The sequence below is a fragment of the Dromiciops gliroides genome, chromosome 1 (assembly GCF_019393635.1).
Source record: "Dromiciops gliroides isolate mDroGli1 chromosome 1, mDroGli1.pri, whole genome shotgun sequence".
Taxonomy (NCBI): domain Eukaryota; kingdom Metazoa; phylum Chordata; class Mammalia; order Microbiotheria; family Microbiotheriidae; genus Dromiciops; species Dromiciops gliroides.
The window spans coordinates 170,987,869-171,009,349 of NC_057861.1; the positions used below are offsets into that span (position 1 = coordinate 170,987,869).

The 21,481-nt window shown below is 36.1% G+C and overlaps 1 protein-coding gene across 1 annotated transcript in view; it reads right to left on the bottom strand.

Moving 5' to 3' along the window:
- The window catches only part of LOC122746851, a gene marked incomplete at its 5' end in the record, with an annotated part of 468,374 nt that overhangs the window by 118,945 nt on the left and 327,948 nt on the right, over positions 1 to 21,481 (bottom strand). The window contains one exon of the mRNA XM_043992893.1: positions 12,748 to 12,911. Coding sequence (XP_043848828.1) covers positions 12,748 to 12,911 — 164 coding nt within the window. The remainder of the gene's footprint in view (positions 1 to 12,747; positions 12,912 to 21,481) is intronic.

Sequence of the window (21,481 nt, forward strand, 5' to 3'; positions counted from 1 at the left end):
TATTGGTTTAGTCAACTTCATTTTGGAAAGAAATACAAAGATTTCATGTTTGTAAATCTGTATAATATGTGCATATGGGGGATTGGAAATTTTCAGTCCTATCAAGGCAATATGTTCTGGGGAGAATCTGTGCACTAGTTCTTACTCAGAAAGGGTACCTGATCACTTTTTCTTGCAATTGATACTGTTCCTCAAGGCCCTTGTTCCCTCTTATGTGAAAGTGCTCCTGGAAGAGTGAAATAAATAATTTCAAACTCAAATAGTAGTAGAAGGAAAATAGATAAAGAAATGAGAGCAAAGAAAGATAATTAGGAAAAGAGAGAATTGGCCAAATGGGAAAAGAGGTAGAAAAATTAACTAAAGAAAAGAACATCTTTGGGGCAGCTAGATGGCACAGTGTATAAAGCATGGGCTCTGGATTCAGGAGGACCTGGGTTCAAATTCAGCTTCAAACACTTGACTAGCTGTGTGACCCTGGGCAGGTCACTTAATCCTCATTGCCCTACCAAAAAAAAGAACATCTTAAAAAGAAGAATTGACCAAATGGGAAAAGAGAGAAAAAATCTCACTGAAGAAAATAATTCTTTACAAATTGAAATCAGGCAAGTGGAAACTAATTACTCCATAAAATATCAAAAAAGTCAAAAAATGGAAAATATAAAAGAAAATGTAAACTATATCATAAGAAAAACAACTGACCTGAAAAAATAGATCAAGGAGAGATAATTTAGGAATAATTGGACTACCTGAAAGCCATGATCCAAGAAAGAGTATAGACATCATCTTTCAAGAAATTATCAAAGAAATTGCACCTAACAGAGGGTAAAATAGAAATTAAAAGAATCCACCAATCTAACTGAAAGAGATCCCCAAATGAAAACTCCCAAGAATATTATAGTCAAATTCCAGATTTCTCAGGTCAAAGAGAAAATACGTTAAGCAACCATTTAAAAATCATTAAAATATCATGGAGTCACAGACAAGATCTCACATAAGCATTAGCAGTTTCCACATTAGTGCAATAGAGGGGTTAGAATATGATATTTCAGAAATTAAAAAAGCTGAGATAGTAAGAAAGAATAACCTACCAAGGAAAACTAAGTATAATCATTTAAGTGAAAGAATGGATATTCAATAAAATAGAGGACTTGAAAGCATTCCTGATAAGACCAAAGCTGAATAGAAAATTTGACTTTTGAATAAAAAACTAAAGAGAAGCATTAAAAGGGTAAACATAAAAGAAAAATCACAAGGGACTCAATAATGTTAAACTGTTTGCCTTTTTATATGGAAAGATAATACATATAACTTCTAAGAACATCATTATTAGGCATGTTAGAAGAAATATACATAAATGGTGGGTATGGGTATGAGTATAGGATGATCTAAAAATTAAGGAATGAAAAAGAAGGATGTGCTGGGAGAAGGAGGGAGAGGAAGAAGGGGAAAATTATTTCACAAAAAAGAGGTACAGAAGGAAGAGCTTTTAAAATGTAGGAGAAAATATGTGTGTGTGGGGGGGAGAACAGCAACACTTGAATCATACTGACATCTGAATTGGTTCAAAGAGGGAAAAAGTATCTTAAATGCTCAACTTGTAATAGAAATCTTTCTTACTCGAGGGAAGTAGAGGGAAAGGGGATACCAGAAAGGGAGGCTGATAAAAGCGAGAGCAGGTAAAAGAAGGCAGTGGTCAAAAGCAAAACAGACTTTTGAGGAGGGACAGGATAACAAGAGAGAAAGTAATAAACAGGCAAGAAAATGGATAGAGGGAAAGACACAGTTATAAACCATAACTATGAATGTGAATGGGATGACCTAACCCATAAAATGGAAGTAGATAGCAGAATGGATTAGAAACCAGAATGCAGCAATATGTTGTTTACAGAAACACAATTTTAACAGATACATAGAGTTAAAATAAGGGACTGGAGCGGAATCTATTATGCTTCAGTGGAAATAAAAACGGTAGGCATAGATATCATGATCTCAAACAAAGTAAAAGCAAAAATAGACTCAATTAAAAGGGATAAGCAGAGAAACCACATCTTGCTAAAAGGTATCATAGGGGGCAGAGTCAAGATGGAAGAGGAAAAGCAGTGATTTACCCAACCCATCCTCTAAAACTCTCCAAATACCTTTACAATGGATGTTAAGGTGGGGAAGGTGAGGAGGAGCAAGTGAACCTAACTCTCATCAGAATTGGCTCAAAGAGGGAATAACATACACACCCAATTAATAGTGAGTTACATTTGGAGAGATGCAAGTCAAAACAATTCTGGGGTACTACCTCATTCACATTAGATTAACTAATAGAACAGGAGAGGAAAATAAGAAATATTGGAGGCAATATGGGAAAAAAGTGAGCACCACTGTTGGTGGAGTTGTGAATTGATTCGACCATTCTGTACAGCAATTTGGAATGATGCCCACAGGGCTATAAAACCTTAGATACTCATTGACCTAGCAATACCATTACTGGTCTACATTCAAAAGGAGATAAAAAAATCAAAACAAAAAGGAAAATGATCTATAAGTACAAAAATACTTATAGCAGATCTTTTCTGGTAGCAACAAATTAGAAATTGAGGGGATGCTAAACAATTGGGGAATGGCTGACCAATCTGTAGTATGTGGTTATGATGGAATGCTATTGTGCTATAAGAAATGATGAGCAGGATCCTCTCAGAAAAACCAGGAAAGACTTACATGAGCTGATGCATAGTGGAATGTATGGTATACAAAGTAACAATGTTGTAAGATGAGCAACTGTGAATGACAGCTATTCTCAGAAATACAATAATGCAAGACAACTCTGAAGGACTCATGATGAAAAATGCTATCCATTCCCAGAGAACGAACTGATGGTGTTTGAATGCATAAAGAAGTGTATAGTGAAAAAATATATCAGATTATGTGAACACCCCCCAAAATAAATTTTAACAAGGAACATTTTTCCTTTGAAATAGCTATGGTTTTAGATTTCTCTTTGGAAAGATTACTTGTACAAAACCTTAAGAAAATAACAGATCACGTTGAAAAACAACTCTGGGGGTCTGATAATCATATGAGTAAAGGATTTTGATCTCCTCTCCCATATATTCTTAGTCTTATTTCTTCCTTCCCACTATCTTCCAGAATCTAGATATAATTTGTAGAGAAAAGTGGAGAGATACAGAGAGACTGTATCCTATTATGTAAACATGACTCTAATTTTGTATGTGTCTAAGTATGTGACTGTGTGTTCATTTCTGTGAGTATTTTCTCCTATTTTTGGCTCCAAGTAGCCATGATCAATCATATGTTATATATACATATATAGTTGTATGCATGTATTCATACATACACATGTATATGTATATATACATATATTTGGCATAAAATAAACATATGATTGATCATATGAATAGGTGAGTGGGAAGGATAATCCCTCTGACCACTGATACTACCTCAAAATCACCCCTAGTTTCTCTTCATAACTTTCATTGTACCAAGGGCTCATCTACCTGATGACTCATAGTGAAAACTGAAGGGAGGCAGGGTAGCCTGCTTAAGTTAGCAGTAATCTAAAGTTTCTCCTCCCTGGTGACAGGCCACAGTTGTAGATGACTATAAGAGAAAATGAACCAAAAGAAATTAGTGAAAAGCGAGTCTTGTCAAGGATAGTACGAATAAATACTTAACTAATCCAGGAAGTACTAAATTCAGGCACCAGTAAGTGATCATAGACAGGTCCACAGATTTTTAAAAAATCAGTAATAATCTATAGAGGATTAATTAGAAGGCTATATTTTATTATGAATACTTGAATTAGGAAAAGATAATGATTTTTGTTTCTGTTTGTTTTGTTGTGAGGAAAGCTCTTTGTAAAGCCTTAAAATGCAATAGAAAGTGAGATTTAAAGAAACCCAAACTTGCAAGTACAATATAAGCCCCTACAGGGGAAGAACTACCTCATTCTTACCTTTATATCTCCAGTGACTAGCACATTGCCCTTGCATACAGTAAGTGCTTATTAAAATTTACGGAATTAAGTAGAATTGTTAGTTATATTGTAGAAGAGATTCCTATTTAGCTATGATTTGGATTACATGGACTCTAAGGTCCCTTCCAAATGAAATGATAAGAATCTGAAAAGATAGAAAAGGAAATCCTTTAGTTGTACCAACCATAATTCCTACTTAAAACTATTGATTGAAGAAATGAAGCCTGATACCTATAACTTGTATTCAATTGTTTCTGGGTTTATATATTCTAATATAATAATCAGCCATAGTGACTTGCCAAGAAACCCCAAAACCTACGACTATCAAACCAGTCTGTTTTCTTTTTTGTAAACAAAGCCAGAATATACAATTTACCTTTTTCTTGTATATACATGCATACATATATACACACAAACATATCTGTGTGTTCACATGCATACACACACACACACACATATAGCTTAGAGGGCTTACAAAATTTGTGGGATTTCCAGTGGTCAGAATTTGCTTTTCGACATACTAATTGATTGTGCTTTTAATTTTTAATAGAAGGAGAATTTTTGATTTTGAGGGCATTTTCTGGGAAACAATATAAGGAGTTATCCAGAAGGAAGAACAGTTTTGGTGATCTTATACCTGTTCCCTAGACAATGAATATGTTCATAATATTCTCATAAAACCATGTATTACAATTGTTTTAATCTAAATTATTTTTCCCAAGTAATAAACAATGGCAGCTAAAATTTATGAAGCTATTCTGAACTATTAAGTCAATGATTAAGAAGGCATTAACCTCTCAAAGCTAATTAACTAAACTACGAGTACATTGGAGTTATATACAGCTTTCAGGAGTGTGGAAGTTTGGAAATATATGTTTAGGCATTTAGATTGTGATTTGTCGTTCTCTGCATCTTTCAAAGGAGAAGAATGCTTTATTAACAATCTTGAAAAGAGATAGTCTCTTTGAAATGCAAGTACAGGTGTGGGGAGCCTTAATTCAAAGATCAAGATTTTATTGTGTTCATACACTTTCTGATTAATCTACTCAATCCAGTCTCTAAGGGACAATAACCCAAATTAATCAGCACAATAAATCAAATATGCCATTTACTCAATATGATGGGTACTTGCCAGTGATTGTTGGGCTTCTTAGCATATTGCTATGGCATAGAAAAACTATTTCAGAAAACAACAATCAGGTATGGACAGTGTTTACTTAACAGAAAAATTAGACTGCCTAGTTTGTTGGGGTTTTTTTGTTGTTATTTCAGAGATTATTTGTAGGTTTTCGGTTCCCTTTGTAGCTAATCACAAATAATGTCCTGGAAAAGTAAGGGGAGATGCCCATTACTGTAGTTTGAACATCATCATCATCATCATTCAAGTCATTTAGGTTTTGTTTTGTTTTAAATTTCTTACTTACAGTGATTGCTTACAGCTAATGGGCTTAGTGGTGACAAGTAATTTTTTAAAAAAAATAATCTATAGGGAAGGAAAAATACAAAAATTCTTTCATAAAGTTTTCTGAAACATGCTGAATTTTGTAAAAATTCAAATTATATGATATAGCATTTTATTTATATAAATTCCCTGAGAAAACCTGTATATATGTGTCAATGGTTAATAGCAAAGATATTGCAATAAGTCAACTAGAAACTTTCATCTTAGTTTTGAGGTCTTTTCATGTATTATTTTCTCTACTTTACTCATGTGGAAAGCCTAAAGTCAATAAAATGCACATCTCTGCCTAGAATTATGCTGCAAGTTAATGATGTAATCAAAACTGAAGGAAGAGTGGAAATCTCCCATCCTCAGGGAAGTAAAGCATTGTAGAAAGATGACATATACCTTTTATGACATGTCAAAATGTAAACCAAGGCTGTATCCAAACAGCATGTGCTCACTGGAGAATTCATTAATTCGACAAAGGCTACATGACTTGTCCTAAAGGCTCCAGCAGAGAATTACAAATCTTCTGAACTACTGGCAGGCCCAAATCTCTGACATTCTGAGCCAAGAAATGAGAAAATTTTTCATACTGGGCATGTGGTGCCATGAGTCTGATGAAAGCTATAATGCTTAGCTCAATATCATGAGTCAGGAAACTTGCGTTTGAATTCCACCTCTTCCTCATCCCATATATCTGATGATTTGCCAAATCTTACCAATTTCATCTTCACAAAGTCTCTTACATTCAACCCACTGCTCTCCACTCCCACAGCTACTTTAGTTCAGGTCCTTATCACCTCTTGATTATATTATTGGAATTATCTCTAATTTTTTTCTAATTGACTCGTCTTCTCCCACCTCTATCACATCATATCACAGCTTCCACAGTTATTTTCTTTGAATATAGATCTCATTATGTGTTGGTAATATGCCAGACTCACTCATTCTTTTGGTTCTATTTCAATGTTGGGATAAAATGAAGGATTCATATAGATCATCAAACAGTTCATAAAAGCCAGTTTATTTCATCATAACCTAAGAAGGATACTCAACAAGAATACATTAGTACTTAGCTCCAGGAGATGTAGCAAGCTCCTTATTTTTTTGAAAATGCTTCTGTTCAACTGGACTCTGTCTCCCAGAGTTCCCTAAGCCTGAAATCCCTATGCCCATATGGGTAAAATTTTTTGTGCCCTTAGATGACCAGGAAGCTATTTTAATAGGGTCAGAGACTACCCAAAAAATAAGTTCAATTAGAAACAGTTTGAAATTTGTCTCATCCCCAGTTCAATCAAGTCTAAATTTTGTCTCCTTTTAAGGAAAAACCCACCTAAAGCATGCTAGAGTACAGGAAGTGGGGAACCCTTCATAGATATTTCTTTTACCATATCCTGTCACTTTTCTACTTGATCAATTCCAATGGCTCTTACTGCCTCTAGAATAAATTACGACCTTTTAGCTTTTAAAGCCCTTCATAACTATGACTTAACCTATCTTCCTAAACTTGTTATAAATTATTCCCCTCCAAAAGTCTGTAATTCAACAAAACTCAACTTCATCTTGTTCCTCACACATGACACTCTACCTCCTATTTCTAATCCTTTGCACTGTCTTTCCCTAAAGCCTGGAATACACTTTTTCCTCCCTTCTGCCACATAGCACCCTTCGTCCAATAGGCAGCTTAAGCACGTCCTTCTACACGAAGTCTTTTTTTTTTGGTCTCCTCCCAAAGTTCTTTGTATTGAACAGATAAATTATTTTTATATTAATTCTATACAGCCAATTCTCACTTCAGATAAATTGGCATTATGAAACTTCAATTTTTGAGTAATCTGAAAGAAATCTGCATTCCAAAATCAGAGAAATATGCATTCCATGCTAACTTTACTGTATAGTACTGTTCTTTCTCCCTCTCCACTCCTGCCTCTCTCTGATATTTGTTCCTCCCACCCACCCACCATAAAAACTAAAAAACCCACCAAGTAAAAGCAAAAGAAGGGACCCACATAGAGATGGCCACCTTCACCACAGTGCTAGGATTAGGGTTTGGCTTGAGATCTTGACCTTTTCTCAGTTGCAGACCTGTCCTCATATCTAGCTCTCATGTCTGTGTATATGTGTCGGTTTATATGCCTGCCATCTCTCTGTGCTTTAATACCATATGCCTGTCCCTACATGTCACCTAGCCTTTGTATGCCTGTGTCACATCCTCTTACCTCAGTTCTTCCTCTTAGTTCAGGCCAGTCCTACATGTTCCTCTTCCTGCTCTTCCTTCTAGATCCTAGATGCCCCACTCTTCCCCATGTGGTTGAACAAATTAGCATTATATAAATCCCTTTTAGATCTGCAGTTCACTTATATAAAGCAAGAACTGTCTGTATATGACTTTCTCTATAATTTTGGACTAAACTTCCTTTTCTGTTTTCTGCACATATTGAGTGTATTCACACTAAAATGTTGTATTACTAGAATACATTTTTATACCAGGCCTGAAGTCAGGAAGAACTGAGTTCAAAGCTGTGGCCCCTCCCAAATGATTCATCCAGAACTTTCGATATTAATCTTTACCACAAATAATTTTTACCATATATATATATATATAGAGAGAGAGAGAGAGAGAGAGAGAATATATATATATATATAAAATTCACTACGTGCATACATATATATTTGGAAAAAATAAAGGATGTAACAATAATAAGTAATATTAGTGAGAATTTATACAGCACTTTAAGGTTTATGAAGTTTTTAACATGTTAACTCATTTGATCCCTACGATAACTCTGGGGGTAGAGGTTATTATTACCCCCATTTTATATATGAGGAAATTGAGTCTAAGAAAGCAAGTAAGAAACTTTTTTTTTTTTTTGGTGAGGCAATTGGGGTAACTTGCCCAGGGTCACACAACTAGTAAGTGTCAAGTGTCTGAGTCCGGATTTGAACTCAGGTCCTCCTGAATCCCAGGGCCAGTGCTTTATCCACTGCACCAACTAGCTGCCCCTGCACCACCTAGCTGCTCTGAAGAAGAAACTTAAAAAGAAAGCTTAAGTGACTTGCCTTATACCACACAGCTAGTAAATGTTTGGGGCAGGATTCAAACTCAGATCTACCAGACTCCCAGTGCAATATTTTATCCATTGCACCAACACATTTTTGAGCAATAACTATTTCATTCATTGTATTTGTATAATATATCTATAATAGTATATTAAACATGTTTTTTCAGCTGTTTCAGTCATGTCTTATTCTTTGTGAGCTGATTTAGGCTTTTCTTGGCAAAGATACTTGTGATGGATAAAACTAAATGTGTGTGGTCACCTGTCCCCATTGTGGGGAAAGCTAACTAGGAAAACAGGTTAACAGTTTAGGTATTAAACATTTATTAAAATATATTAGAGGTTAACAAAGAGAGAAGAAGTGTCTCTGAAAGAATAGGAAAATATAACTACCCTCCAGGAGCGATCAGAGCTCCACTTCTCATGAGGTTCCCACCACCAAGTGACAAAACCAACCGACAAAACCAACTGCCTCACACACTGCTTCAAGCTGATGGGTTGAGGGTGGTTTTATACTCACTCAGCAGGGGGCCCCTGATAATAAGATTCTCAGACAGTAGAGTGGTTTTGCCATTTCCTTCTCCAACTCATAATACACATGAGGAGACTGAGGGAAACAGACTTAAGGGACTTGCCTAGCGTCATAGAGCTAGTAAATTTCTGAGAAAAGATTTGAACTCAGTTCTTCCTGACTTCAGGCCTGGTATAAAAATGTATTCTAGTAATACAAAATTTTAGTGTGAATACACTCAATATGTGCAGAAAACAGAAAAGGAAATTTAGTCCAAAATTACACGCAAATGTTCTGAAATTCTAATTTGTTTTTATATTGCATATTCAGTTTTAATGCCACATCAGATTTCTATTACACATAGTGCTTAATAAATATTTGTTTTTTGATTGATTGATTGAATATGAACCTATACATGACAGTATGGGCCAGTCGTTCTCCTGCTCTGAGAATAAATGTCTTCATCTTTAAAATGAGGGGAATGTAAATTTCCAGTTCTAAATCTTATGATCCCACTTCTCCTAGCCTCCCTATCTTGAAATATCTAGCTTTCTTCAAGACTTAGTTCAAGTACCATCTCCTACATAAGGGCTTTTCTGTTTTTCCCATTTGTTAGAGGCCTTCCCTGCTTTTCTTGAAATTCCTTTGTTTTTACTTTGAATACACATGATTATTACAGTACATGTAATATTCCCCAAGTAGAATGTAAGGTCCCTGGGAGACGGGACCATTTCACTTTTATACTCACAACCTCGTGTAGGACCTTATATAAGATTGATGCTTAATAAATAAATGTTCATTCAAACTGATCTCCTTTCTCCAACTATGTAGAGGCTTGGTATTCAGGTTCCCCTTATTTTTTTCTTATTGTTCCCATCTCTAAAAACTTGTATTACTAGTCAATCAGTTCTTCTTGTGGATGGACTGTAGAACTTGCCTTTCCATGCCCTGCTCCTTAAAATTAGGACTCCCTCCCTCTTTTGCTGTGCTTATTGTTGCTGAGAGAGAGAGAGAGAGAGATAGAGAGAGAGAGGGACAGGAAGACAGAGAAAGAGACTACTACTACTACTACTACTACTACTAAATATATCATCACATCTGTAGGGGCCAAATTTTAATTGGGGAGTATTAGTTAGATGGCTCGCCACAATATTGGCGCAAGGAAGGAGATTAACAGCCTCTTTCAAAAACAAAACAGGGTTTACTAACAAGAATGAACTGAAAATATAAGTAAGATTAGTAGAATTAAGGAAAATGGAAAAATGGAATAGGGGAAAGAAAACAATATGATCTGAATCACACCACCACCCAGAGCTCAGCAGAGCATACAGCTGAATCCCATCTCTTTCCAGCTCAAATGCCAGAATGGCAAATCTCCTCCCTTCTCCTTACCAGCAACCCCTGGGCTATCTACACACAGCCCCAAGCTAATTGACTGACAGCCCTGACAGTCACATGACTGCCCTCACTGGACTTCCAGTCATTATAATTTTGCCAGGCCCATGTAGATGTCAGCCAGTGGTAAGGATGTGAGCTGCAGGCACCATGGTGATGGCTACAGCCAGTGGGTGGAGCACTGCACCATACAGAGGCATGGCACCTGAGTCCTGGCCAGTGTGTACGCCAGGTTTTTTCTTAATTCTAGCCAAAAGATGGGATCATAAGAACCTCAAATGACAATTAATTCTTTACGCTTTAGAGAAACACCAAGGAAACTGATCCTTCAAGCAAATGTGTATGGAGCTAAGTCTTAATATTTTCTAATCCTCCTCATTCTTTTTCTACCACCTTTTTCCATCTCATGTATCCAAAGTTAATCGTGCTAGGTTGAGTTTAGGTTAGATGTTTGAACAAGTTCTCGAGTTTCTAAATAGGGTAGTTTCAATTTCATAAGCCTATCTCTCTCCAACCTTCTTTTTAAATTCTGGTTTGGGAACCTTCCTTGGTTTTTTTTTGTTTGTTTGTTTTCTTTGGTTTGTTTTGGTTTGGTTTTTTTGGTGAGGCAATTGGGCTTAAGTGACTTGCTCAGGGTCACACAGCTAGTAAGTGTCAAGTGTCTGAGGCTGGATTTGAACTCAGGTACTCCTTAATCCAGGGCCAGTGCTCTATCCACTGAGCCACCTAGCTTCCCCAACCTTCCTTGTTGAAATAATTTCTCTTGTTCTTAAAACTCCCTCCCTTTCATCCAAGAAGATCTTGTCTCAGTTTATAGTTGTTCTGTTAGAACATTGCAATCATCTTCTACTCTCTTATTCTCAATGACTAGAAACCAATTATTCTCACCACCACCACCACCACAATAACAAAAGCAACAAAAGACTTTTCTATCTGGGCTCTGGATTTTAGTCTGTCTTTGTAGTAGCCAAGCAGTTATCTTTGCTCTTTAAGCAATTCCATTGGTCCTGATAGAGCTAGCTATCACTCTCATTTGACTTCTTTATCTTTGCTCTAATTTTCCTTTTCAAGAAAGGAATACAGAAAGAATGAAAGGAAGGAAGAAAGGAATGTAAAGAAGAAAGAGAGAGAAAGAAAGAGGAAGGAAGGAAGAAACATTAAATCAGAGTTGGTTCTGCCCTTTGGTGAAGTCTGGCTTCCCCATCTATTACTGTGGCCTGGCACACAGGCCTCATTTATTTCTGTAGTCACATAGTCATTGCCCATAAGATCTCAATCAATCTGTCCTTGAGCTTCCTTTTACCTACTTTCTGAAAGTGTCTTGCATGGAATCCTAGCTCTACTATTTACAATGCAATTTACATCAGGCAGGTCACTTGATAACTCCAGAACTCTTTTGCTTCATTTACAAAATGCATGGTTTTTTAGATGATTTTAAAAATCCTTTCTAATATTAATTTTATGGTTAAAATTATTTGGGGGGGCAGCTAGGTGGCTCAGTGGATAAAGCACAGGCCCTGGATTCAGGAGGACCTGAGTTCAAATCTGGCCTCAGACACTTGACACTCCCTAGCTGTGTGACCCTGAGCAAGTCACTTAACCCTCATTGCCCCACAAAAACTAATATAGATAGATAGATAGATAGATAGATAGATAGATAGATAGATAGATAGTTGTTCCAAAGTACCTCTCCTTATGTTTGAGATATCTCTAGCTTCTGTATTATTGGCAGAACTGGGATTACAGCCACATTTTGAACCAAGTATGAGTATACCATGTTCCCAATACAATTGCCCACTTTCCTTCATTCTTTGAGTTCTCATATTTATGATTCATTATTCAAGTCTTGTCCCCAAGGCTGTAGGCTAGCACCCCATAAAATAAATATTAAAATACGCAACTTCTCATAGACATAAAGAAAAATATCAATTACTCCTTTCCAATAGCTTCCTACATACACATGCCAATAAGGGTAGGATCATAGTACCATAGAAGGTAGAAAAAGGCATCCCAGAGAAGCATTCCAGACAATTTTCTACCAACAGCTGAACTCCAATGAGACCTGTCTAATGTTTGTGGTGCTCAGTGAACTAAAACAATTCAGAATATAACTCATAGAATATCCTGTACACAATTCATGCCATGATAATGGAAGGCAACATCTCCTCTTCAGTGATAGCTCCCCTAGGAAAGTTTCTTTGTCCTCAACAATATTAAACAATGTGATGGTTCTGCAACAGAGAATTGGTCTTGGACTTCTTTTCCTTAGTCAATCTCACATAATTTAACCATGGAACACAATGATTTGAGCCCAAATTCTTCAAAGGATGAACTTGTGGATATATCTTACCTGAGACAATACAAATACAAAACTGCCCAGGAAATGATGAACAGGAGCAAATAAACTAACAATGTAATCACTGCTCCAGGGATTCCTGATTGCTTTGTCCTTATAAAGCTCCAGTATAGTTTTGCAGCATCAGCAACTGGAGTCTCCCCATCATAAGTAAGTCGCTGATGGATAAAAACAGAAAAACAGTATCACTTGATATGATTCAATTCATCAAATGAATTAAGTACTAGTTATGTGCCAAGAACTGTGATGGACAGGTAGATAGATGATAGATAGGTAGATGATAGATAGAAAAAGATAGATTGATAAATAGAAAGACAGATCAATAGATAGAAAAAGCAAGACAAGGAGGAAGGAAAGAGGAAAGGAAGGGATAAAGGAAGGAAAAGAGGGAGAAAAGAAGGTAGAGATGGAGAAAAGAAGAAAGGAAAGGAAAAAAAAGACAGAGAGGGAGAAAGGAAGAAAGGAAGGGAAAAAGGACAGAAAATATAACAGAATACTTATTAAGCATTTATTATATTTCAGACACTAAATTAAGCACTGGGGACACAAAAACTAGTAAACAATACAGTCCTTGCCCTCAAAAAGCTTAAGTTCTAATCAGAAAAAGCAACACATAGAGGTGTTCTGGAAAGGGAGTGGCTGCAATCAGGAGAGAAGAGACTCATGGTGGAAGTTCCTCTGGGTTGCAATGGGACAGACAAAAACAAGGATGATAATTCTGTAGAGTCAGGTCAATCATGTGGGCTAAATGCCAGGACTACAAAAGCAAGAATGAAGCTTGTCCCTACCCTCAAAGAGCTTACATTCCATTTGAAACATACTAGTAGAGTATCCTGTATATCCAAACACATATAGATTTTAAAAAATAATAAAGATGTCAAATTTCATTTTCATAGAAAAAAATTTGTAATCTCCTAGGCTCTTCTTCCAAATAAAGAAAAAAAAATAAAAGTTATGTTGGTCTCTGCTCCAACAATTTACTCAGGGTTTTTCCATCTCTTTGTTTTTCCCTTCATGGTTTAAAAGCATGCACCAGGGGATGTACACTATACATGCAATTCATGAAGTAAAATCCATGTTTTATTTATGTATGATTAGCTTCTGCATTTAATGAGAATACACTGTATAAAGAAATTAAATATCAGCACTGGGAAGATTCATTTTCTTCTGAAGAAAGACATGATGCGACTGCAATCATAGGCAGCATAATATAAAGTGGCTTTTCTAAAGTCATCTAACAAGAGCAATCTAGCTGTTAGATTTTTAAAGACTTAAGTTCAAGTTGGATCAATGCAACAATAAGAGCTTAGCACAGTCAAAGGAATAAAGAATCTTGAGGTCTTGAAAATACAAGCAGAGCAAATCTTTAGATACCTATTTCTTATTCTACCACTTGCTTTCTATGTGACCTTCAACAAGTCAGTGTATTTTGTGATTCTCCATTGTTCCCTTTAAAAAAAACCATGGATAACTTTTTGCCTTAATAATAATAGCATTTACATAGCATTTTAAAGTTTGCAATCAATTTTACATGTTATCTCAATTGATCATTACACCTCTATTATTATTTTGTTTTACAGGCAAGGAAACCAAGACTGATAGATGTTAAATGACTGTCCAAGGTTGCATAGAGCTAATAAGTGTCTGAAACAGAATTTGAACTTAAGTCTTGTTGACTCCAAGTACAGCACTTAATCCATTGTACCATCTAGGAAAGTATAACATAAAAGATAATTTGATTTTTTTAACCTATTGTATTTAATGAATAAAAGGAAAAGTATAAATATTTGAAGTTAACCCAACGCCAGAAGTTCTCAACATTTAGGTTGAATAAGGATCTATAGGGGCAGCTAGGTGGCACAGTGGATAGAGCACCAGCCCTGGATTCAGGAAGACCTGAGTTCAAATCCAGCTTCAGACACTTGACACTTACTAGCTGTGTGACCTTGGGCAAGTCACTTAACCCCAATGGCCTCACCAAAAAAAAAAAAAAAAAAAAAGAATAAGGATCTATAGTGCATACCAAGAAAAGGAGATTCTTTGGGAAAACTAGCTCTGCTGGGGCTTTCATGAACAATTTAATTTAATGGAAAGATAGAAGCTATTCATAGTGAGTTTCCTCTTTTCCTGTCTTCCTCATCTCACATCTTCTAGATAACTTCTGCCTCTCTCTCATCTTTCAATCCTATTTCACATAGTGAGGTAATACTTTTCCTTTTCAAGGCATACTCCTCTATATGCATGAGTGATCCCATTCTAACACCTCTTCTGCAGCAGATTGATCCCCCTATCATCTTTGCTCTCTCACTTATCTCCAATTTATCACTGTTTATGGGCTTCTTCCTTACTTTTTACAGACTTCCCCATCCTAAGAAAACAACCTTCCTTGATCCAGCTGTCATGTCTCTCCTTGCTTTTGTGGCTCACTTCCTTGAGAAGGCTCTCTACAATGAGTACTTCCACTTTCTTTCCTCATACTCTTTTTAACTCTCTATGGTCTGGTTTCTGGCCCTATTATTCAAATGAAATTGCTCTGTCCAGAGGTACTAATGATCTGTTAAATGCCAAATCTAATGGCCATTTCTGAAATATCATACATCATAGCCTCTTGGCAGCATTTGACATTTTAATCATTCTCTTCTCTTTGATACATTTTTCTCTAGATTTTCATGATAGTACTCTTTCCTGGTTCTCTTATCTGAGTACTCCTCACTTAACTTTGCATTTTCTTCATTCAGGTCATTCCTGCTAAAGGTGGATGTCTGAATGCTCTTAGTCCTGGTACTACTTTTCTTCTGCCTTTATGTTATTTCACTTGGTGATTTCATCAAGTCCCATGGAATGAATTATCATCTTTAGGGTGATGATTCTCAAATCTACTAATCCAGCCCTAACTTCTCTGCTAAATTCCAATTACATATCTCCAGTGGTCTATTGGAGATCTCAAACAGAATATCTAAACTGAAATAATTTTCTTTCCCCCAAAACTCTCCCTTCTTCTAAACTTCCCTGTTACTATTTAAGATACCACCATCCTTCCAGTCACCCTGATTTATATACTAGGGATTATCTTCAAATGCTAACTCTATTTCAATCCCTTATATCCAATCTGTTCCTAAATCCTTTCAATTCCACCTTCACATTTTTTATATATGTATCCTTCTCTCTTCTGCCATGGCCCTGACACAGGCCCTCATCACCTCATACCTGAATTACTACAATGACTTGCTGGTTATTCTAACTCTGCCACAAATCTCTACCCAAACCAGTCTATCTTCAATTCAGCCACTAAAAAATATTCTTTTTTTAAAAAAAAATTTTGGTGAGGCAATTGGTGTTAAGTGACTTGTCCAGATTCACAAAGCTAGTAAGTGTCAAGTGTCTGAGGCCAGATTTGAACTCAGGTCCTCCTGAATCCAGGGCCAGTACTCTATCCACTGCACTACCTAGCTGACCCCCAAAATGTTCTTTTTAAAGCACATCTGACCATGTCTCTCTCTCTCTCTCTCTCTCTCTCTCTCTCTCTCTCTCTCTCTCTCTCTCTCTCACACACACACACACACACACACACACACACACACACACACACACACACACGCCATGGATTCCTATCACCTCCCATGTCAAAAGCTTTCTGTTTGTCATTCAGATCCTTCAGAATCTCTTACCTGAAATTTTTCACTCTTCTTGTTCCTTACAACCGCCCCCTACCATCATGTACTCTGTGATCCTGTGACACTGACTTCTCTGGTCCTTGAACAAGACACTTCATCTCCCAACTTGGCATTTCACAGGCTTTACCCTATTCCTTAAATTTTCTCCAACCCCATCTCCACTGCCAGGATTTCATAGATTCCTTCAAGTCGCAGGTAAAATCTGACCTTCTACAAGAAGCCTTTTCCAATCCCCGTTAATTGTTTTTATTTGTATCTGCAATGCTTACAGTAGTTTCTGATATGAAGATACTTAATAAAATGAAAAAAACAAGAGTTCCTGTCCTTAAAAAGCACATAGTCTGCTGAAATGAATAACATTTATTTATTGAATTAATGACTTTTATCTTTTCCCACACTCTAGTCTTAAATTTTCTTACATATTTTGAACTTGAAGCTTTTGGGGATAAAGGATATACCCCCAAGGATATACTCTTTGTCTTCTTCAGAAGCTAAGGCAATGTAGTATACAAAGTCCTTCATAAATGTTAGTTGAATAAGTGTTAAACAAATGTGTGATGTGATTAAAACTTTCTATATTAAATATTCCCTGTACTTTTTTTTGCAGGGCAATGAGGGTTAAGTGACTTGCCCAGGGTCACAAGTGAGTAAGTGTCAAATGTCTGAGGCTGGATTTGAACTCAGTTCCTTCTGAATCCAGGGCAGGTGCTTTTTCCACAACACCACCTAGCTGCCCCCTCTCTAGACTTTTAAAACCTAAAAATAGAGATCAAATTGAGAGAAAGTTACAAATTATGGGACTGGTAAGCTGTCTGCAGGAATGTATCACCAACCATTGGACCAGCAAAATGAGAAATTAACACTTTTTTAAAAAATTACTATCGATAGCTACCTAGTAACACATTGTACTCAAATTATTCTTCTGGCCCCATTTCTATTATGGAGTTAAGTAAATCACAAAAATGGAACAGAAACAGCATATATAGGTGAACTTCAGAAACATATGTGTAGTCCTGAACATATGGACCAAACACAAAAGATACATGGATTTCTCCAATGGTCAGAGGTGCTGAAAGCATTGTAAGTGATATTTTTTAGCCATAAAAATTAAATTCAAGGTAGTAGAGTCTAGATCCTTTGAAGCACTCTCATCATTCACATTTCAAAACAGTCTGTAATATTTACTTCCAAGTTAGAAGGTAGAGATGGAATGCTATCCTCACTTGTAGAATCTTGAATGAACCCTAGTCAAGTTATACGTATGTACAGTTAGTAATATGGTCTCAGCATAGGCCACTTCCCTGTGGGTATTAGACTCAGAAGCAATTCATAGTATTCATTTTGTTCAGCTATCTGTGATACAACTTACTATTAGAACATTATTAATCTGCCTAAGGGACTGGATTGGAATAACTGAAGTAGTTCCAGGATGGCTTGCAGTTGTTCTCCATGAAGAGATCTCAGAAGATTACAAGGGGCAGCTGCTCATCCTCCCCAAATGACTTCACATGTGGAGTACCACTGGGCTCAGTACCATCACCCCTCCTGTTCAATATGTGCATTGGGCCTCTGGGAGAAATCATGAGATGCCATGGGACATGATTCTACCAGAAAGCAGACAGCACTCCACTCTACATCTCCTGCTCAACAAACCTTGACAACACAATCTCCCTGCTAGCATAGAGTGTGAGAGAGGTAGGAATGTGGACTGAATCCAGCTGGCTCAAGCTCAATCCAGACGTAATCAAAATGAGGATAATTGGCAGGGTCTAAGAACTTAGATTGAGGAGAGTATGCAGCTATACTTTGTATTAAAAGAGCTTTGCTTTCCCACATGCTCTCCATGTGATCTACAGAAGTGAGGTAGTCTGGGGTGGTCCTCATCCTTCCATATAATAGTAGTTAGCAGAAATGCCTGCTTGAATAGCAATACCCACACTATGCCATTTTTGTTTTTAAGTGGCCTCTCTGCTACTAATAAGACTTTCTTAGAATATTGTTCTGACAATAATTGCAGTGGTATAAAAAGATTATTTGCCCTGGAAACCTTGATATGCATGATATTTGAGTTATATGAACACTATTAAAATCAGAGACAATGTTAAAATCACAAAGGCCTGGCTTAAAACCCCACCTCAGACGTTTACTAATTTTGTGATGCTGGACAAATCACTTAATCTTTGTCAGTCTCCGTTTCCTCATTTGTGAATTGGAGGAGGTGGAGTTGATGGTTTCTAAGGTCTTTCAGTTTTCAGTTTATGATCATTTGATCCTTTGATTGAGGTGAGAGTGTCATAAACTAAACTGCTTTCCATTCTGGTTTTCCACTGGCCAATGGCCAATTCATCTAGGAAAAAATCAGCTATATCATATTATGCTAATTTAAGAATTTACTCAGAAGATCGTGTGAATCACCAAGTTTGCCCTTACTCTACCTGATATGGGATGACTCTGATGCCCAACTTCAAACATTGATATATTGCTGTGGAATTCTGCAAAAGAACAGTCTCATCAAAGCCAGCCTGACACAGAACTAATGGAAATGCTTTGATTCTGAGCAAAATATTCCAGGAGATTAAAAAAACGTCTAAGAAACACATGTATTAAAAATAAAGGCTGGTTGTACAAGGTGTAGCTACCTCCAAATTCATACACAAAAGGAAGGTTTTCAAAAGAATATGAATTTTTGTCACCATTCAGTTTTGTCAGTAGTTCTTATGTGAGTAGAAATGCATCACAGAGGACAGCAACTTAGAAGAATCACCCCCCCCCCCAAAAAGGATCAGAAGCATTTTGTCTTGTTGATGACCTCTGTTGCATTAGATACATTTAATGTTTTCTTTTTATATTATTTTTCAATTAATAAACATTTATTTTCTCTTCCTCTTTCTGCTCAAAATAGCATAGGGGAACTCATTGTAACAAATACACATAATCAAGCCAAAAAAAAAGATTCCCATATTAGCCATGTCCAAATACTGCTGATTACAAGAACAAGTATGTCTGGATATTTTTGAAACAGATTCATTCATACTATGCATGAAATAATCAGGGTAGAAAAGTTAAAATAAAATGGATGAGAGGTCCTAGGATAGAACTTTGAGGATATACCACCATTTTCAATTGGGGGAAGTAAAGAGAATTAAGAACATAACTTCCTTGAGAACAAGGATTTTTTTTTCATTTTGTCTTTGTATTCCAAGTACTTAGTGTATGTTATCTTGTACAATGCAGTATTTAATACATGGTCTTTGGATTATATTGGAAGAAGACTTAGAAAAGACTAGGAAAGATAAGGGTCACAAAAGTAAGGCAGGAGAGAGTATGTATGAAGAAGTGGTTGGCAGCATTAAATGCTGCAGAAGGGTCAAGAAAAATAAGGAATGAAGAAAAGTGAAATGTGGGCAAATATGAAATTATTGGTGACAACTATACCAGACCCAGAGATATGTTGTTTGTAAGTCTGGCTTCCTTTTTATTTTCTCTATATCTTTGGGCAATTATCTTAAATTCTCTGCTTCTACTTAAGATACAAAATGTGGATAAAAGTACCTTTTATTTTTGCCTCATAGACATAAGGCCTAGAACATGATAATCACATGATAAATTCTTATTTGATTAATTGATTTTGGAAAATATGAAATGTAAAGGCTAAGGGTGGAGCACCAAATTCTTCCCAAAGTTTTCCTTTCTAGAGGGTTGGACCTGGACTCTCCAGGTAACTCTTCACTTTACCATCTGTCCTTCTGCTTGGAATGAAGTCTAAGGAACATGTGGCCCCAGTTACCTCCTTGTGTGCCACCCTTTCCAGCCTTCTTTTGGGTATCGTCTTCCCCCATTAGATTGTAAGCTTCTTGAGTTCAGGGACTGTCTAATTTGTATCTGTAGTAGTACTTAGCACAGTGCTTGGCACAAAGAAGGTGTTTAATAAATGTTTATTGAAATAAAAAAAATTAGGCAAAGAATAGAACCACCTTTAAAATTTATTAAAGTTCTCTCAAACTAAAGGTATTTTCAATTGTGCAAAGACTTACCTTTGACTTTTTATTTTCATTCATTAGATCAGAAAAGTGTTCATTCTCTGAAATTGTATAAAATTGCTAACAAACTTGTGTCAGATTATAAAATAAATATATTTTGGAGTATTCTGGAGTGAATATTTTATTGTCAACATTCTACTCTGGAATTTATAAAGAGCTCTTATTATTTACTTAGGCTATATAAAAGAAGAGTAAATATTGTACTTTAAACAAGCTAAAACACCTCTATTAAAAGAAACCCAATAGCTTTGTTTCTTTTCTTGTGGGTGCCATTCAACTCCTAGTTCATGAAAATCTAGTACCAGGGTTTGTTTGTTTTTTAATTTATTTTTTTTACTGTGTGTATTTATTCAGAGCTCTACAAGCAGAGCTGCAGATGGAAAATAAAGAGTTAGCCAGAGAGCCCAGGTCCAACTCTCTAAAAAGGAAAGCTTTGGGAGGAATTTAATGCTTCATCCTCAGCCCTTCAATCTTATGTTTTCCAAAAATCAATTCATCAACAAGAATATGTCACATTTATTTTTTACTATACTTACGATTTCATTGATGTAAAGGACTTCAATTTAAGAAGTTTCTCTATGTAGAAGCACTGAGAGGTTGAGGGACGTGCTTAGGGTCACACAAAGTATATGTGTCAGGTGTTTCTCACGCAGAAACCATTTCTCTATTAACTATGCCAAAATACAGAGCTAAAATAGATCAACCTAGAGTACTACTAAGGACAGATGTCGAAACATTTCTTTACTTTTTAAAAAAGAAATCATTAATTAATTTAGTTCATATAAATAGCTTTGACCAAGGAGGATGTATACTTTATATTTTAATTTATGTCTATTCCTTTATGTAGGAAGGGAATACTAGTGCTAATATTTAGTAAGTAAAGCTTCATTAGGAAAATTCTGAAAACAGAAAAACCATCCTCATAAAAAACCCTGCCCTTTCATTATTTATATTTTTATAAGTGTTCTTTTATCAAAAGCAAAAAACAGTTCAGTTTATCTTATCAAATGATAT